Raw genomic sequence first — 2,241 nt, forward strand, 5'->3', positions numbered from 1 at the left:
CCTCAGGATTAAGGCTGCGTGTTTGAAATTCCTATTATTATTATTTTTTTTTTTAGGCTCCACAATCATTATATCCTCCCCAGTTCAACCCATGTTACAAAATGTGATGCTTCCAGTGTCTGTGATTGGGCAGAATACTGGAAAACTAACAGTCCTTCCCAATCAGGTTAGTAACTTTAAAGCATACAAGTTTTGTCGAAGTCTTTCGACAGATTAATAGTTTTATTCGATGTCCGAACTGATTGCACTATATTTTATGTGTAATCATTTTCTATTCTAAACTGTTTTAAATTGATTTTAAACCTCTTAAATCAATTTTTAAATCATTTTCAAAGTTTTTAAATTCCTTGTTTTATTGTTGTGGTTATTTTTCTTATTTTTTTATTATTATTTTTATTTTATGTAAAGCACTTTTAATTACCATTGTGTATGAAATGTGCTATATAAATAAACTTGCCTTGCCTTAAATTAGACTTTTTTGTTTTCCACTTCCTCCTATCTTTAGCATGATTTGAAATTAATTAACATTCTTTAGTAAATTTTTTATTTTTTTTTAATTATTATTTTTATTTTATGTAAAGCACTTTTAATTACCATTGTGTATGAAATGTGCTATATAAATAAACTTGCCTTGCCTTAAATTAGACTTTTTTTTCCACTTCCTCCTATCTTTAGCATGATTTGAAATTAATTAACATTCTTTAGTAAATTTTTTATTTTTTTTTATCTAAAGGTTACATTTTTATTTTATGTAAAGCACTTTTAATTACCATTGTGTATGAAATGTGCTATATAAATAAACTTGCCTTGCCTTAAATTAGACTTTTTTGTTTTCCACTTCCTCCTATCTTTAGCATGATTTGAAATTAATTAACATTCTTTAGTAAATTTTTTATTTTTTTTTATCTAAAGGTTACAGTTTTTGTAACGCATGTTTGTGGTTTATGCGTCACTATAAAGATTTGTTTACTGATTTTCAGGCAAAACTAGCACATCTGGGTCTGGTCAAGTGCTTCCCCAGGCCTCTGAGCAACAAAAGAGTGTGAGTGCAACAAGCCCCAGCCATCGACGGATACTTTGCTTTGATGTCACACCTGAAACCACTTCAGCTGGCCAGAATTCTTTACAGACAAGCGCGCACACATCCTCTGCTGTTACTTCCTCAGCTCAGCAGGTTCAGAAAGAAATCACACAGACTGAACCGAAACAGCCTTTAGTTTCTGACACTTGCAGAAGAAGAATAGAAACCGTTAGGCTGCCAGAAATAAATCCCAAACTGGGTATTAAGGACTCTGAAAAAGTCACCATATTTCATCAACAAAAAGAAGCCCCAAAACGCAAAATTAATGAAAAGGGGCTAGATCTAATTGTTGTATCAAGCACCAAGTCTCCCAACAAAGCTGCCATTGAGCCAGAGGCTCTCATTAGACCAGAATCACTGAAAAAATCACAAGCATCACAGAAAGATGGCGGAGTTGTTTCAAAATCATCTGCTCCAGGGCCAAAGCAGAAACCAGCAGGCAACACAAAGAACGGCTCACAAGAAGAAGCCCCTGAAAAGGAGTTAAAACCAGCAGAAAGATCCTCAGAAAAGACTTCCTTACAGAACTCTCCAGGCGTCACTGCAAATAAAGAAAATCAGCTGGAGAGCTGTCAGCGTCAGACATCCACACGCCCCGCTGAGGATCTCGCACCTTCTACAGCAAAATCTACAGTACCCGTATCGAGCAGGTCCAGTAAAACTTTATGCAAGACGAGCCCTCTGACTAAACAGGCTGTTGAGATGCTTCAGGACATACAAGGCCAGGCTCCTGCGGCCACTCCACCGAAGAGACAGGTGGCCGGATGTCCAGACCTCCCGCTCCCAAGAACACCTGAACCAGGACGTGCACAGGAGGAGCTGACGGATGGATCGAGAACCCCGTCCCGACAAAGGCTCAGGAGGGAGGGTGAAAGCACGCCGAGGCATCTCCCCCCTCCCGCCACCCCTGATATCCCCTCCTGCAGTCCTGCCAGCGAGGCGGGGAGTGAGAACAGCATCAACATGGCTGCCCACACTCTCATGATCCTGTCACGAGCCGCCAGGACAGGAGGTCCTCTGAAAGACAGTTTGCGTCAAGAGGAGGCCAGTGCTGTGAAATCTGCCATTCCTAAAGGAAAGAAACGAAAGCAAATTGAACCGAGCCCTCCTGCAAAGAAAGAGCTACAGCTTTCCAGCTCCTCGAGCAGTAAAAAGAAATC

At 39.6% G+C, this 2,241-nt stretch overlaps 1 protein-coding gene across 1 annotated transcript in view; it reads left to right on the forward strand.

Moving 5' to 3' along the window:
* LOC107592638 (protein NPAT-like) overlaps positions 1–2,241 on the forward strand; it is an 11,064-nt gene that overhangs the window by 6,629 nt on the left and 2,194 nt on the right. The window contains exons 14-15 of the mRNA XM_016282178.1: positions 57–166; positions 977–2,125. Of these exons, the coding sequence (XP_016137664.1) occupies positions 57–166; positions 977–2,125 (1,259 nt within the window). The remainder of the gene's footprint in view (positions 1–56; positions 167–976; positions 2,126–2,241) is intronic.

Source organism: Sinocyclocheilus grahami, unplaced genomic scaffold (assembly GCF_001515645.1).
Source record: "Sinocyclocheilus grahami isolate Dianchi unplaced genomic scaffold, SAMN03320097.WGS_v1.1 scaffold155.1, whole genome shotgun sequence".
In the NCBI taxonomy this organism is placed as follows: Eukaryota; Metazoa; Chordata; class Actinopteri; order Cypriniformes; family Cyprinidae; genus Sinocyclocheilus; species Sinocyclocheilus grahami.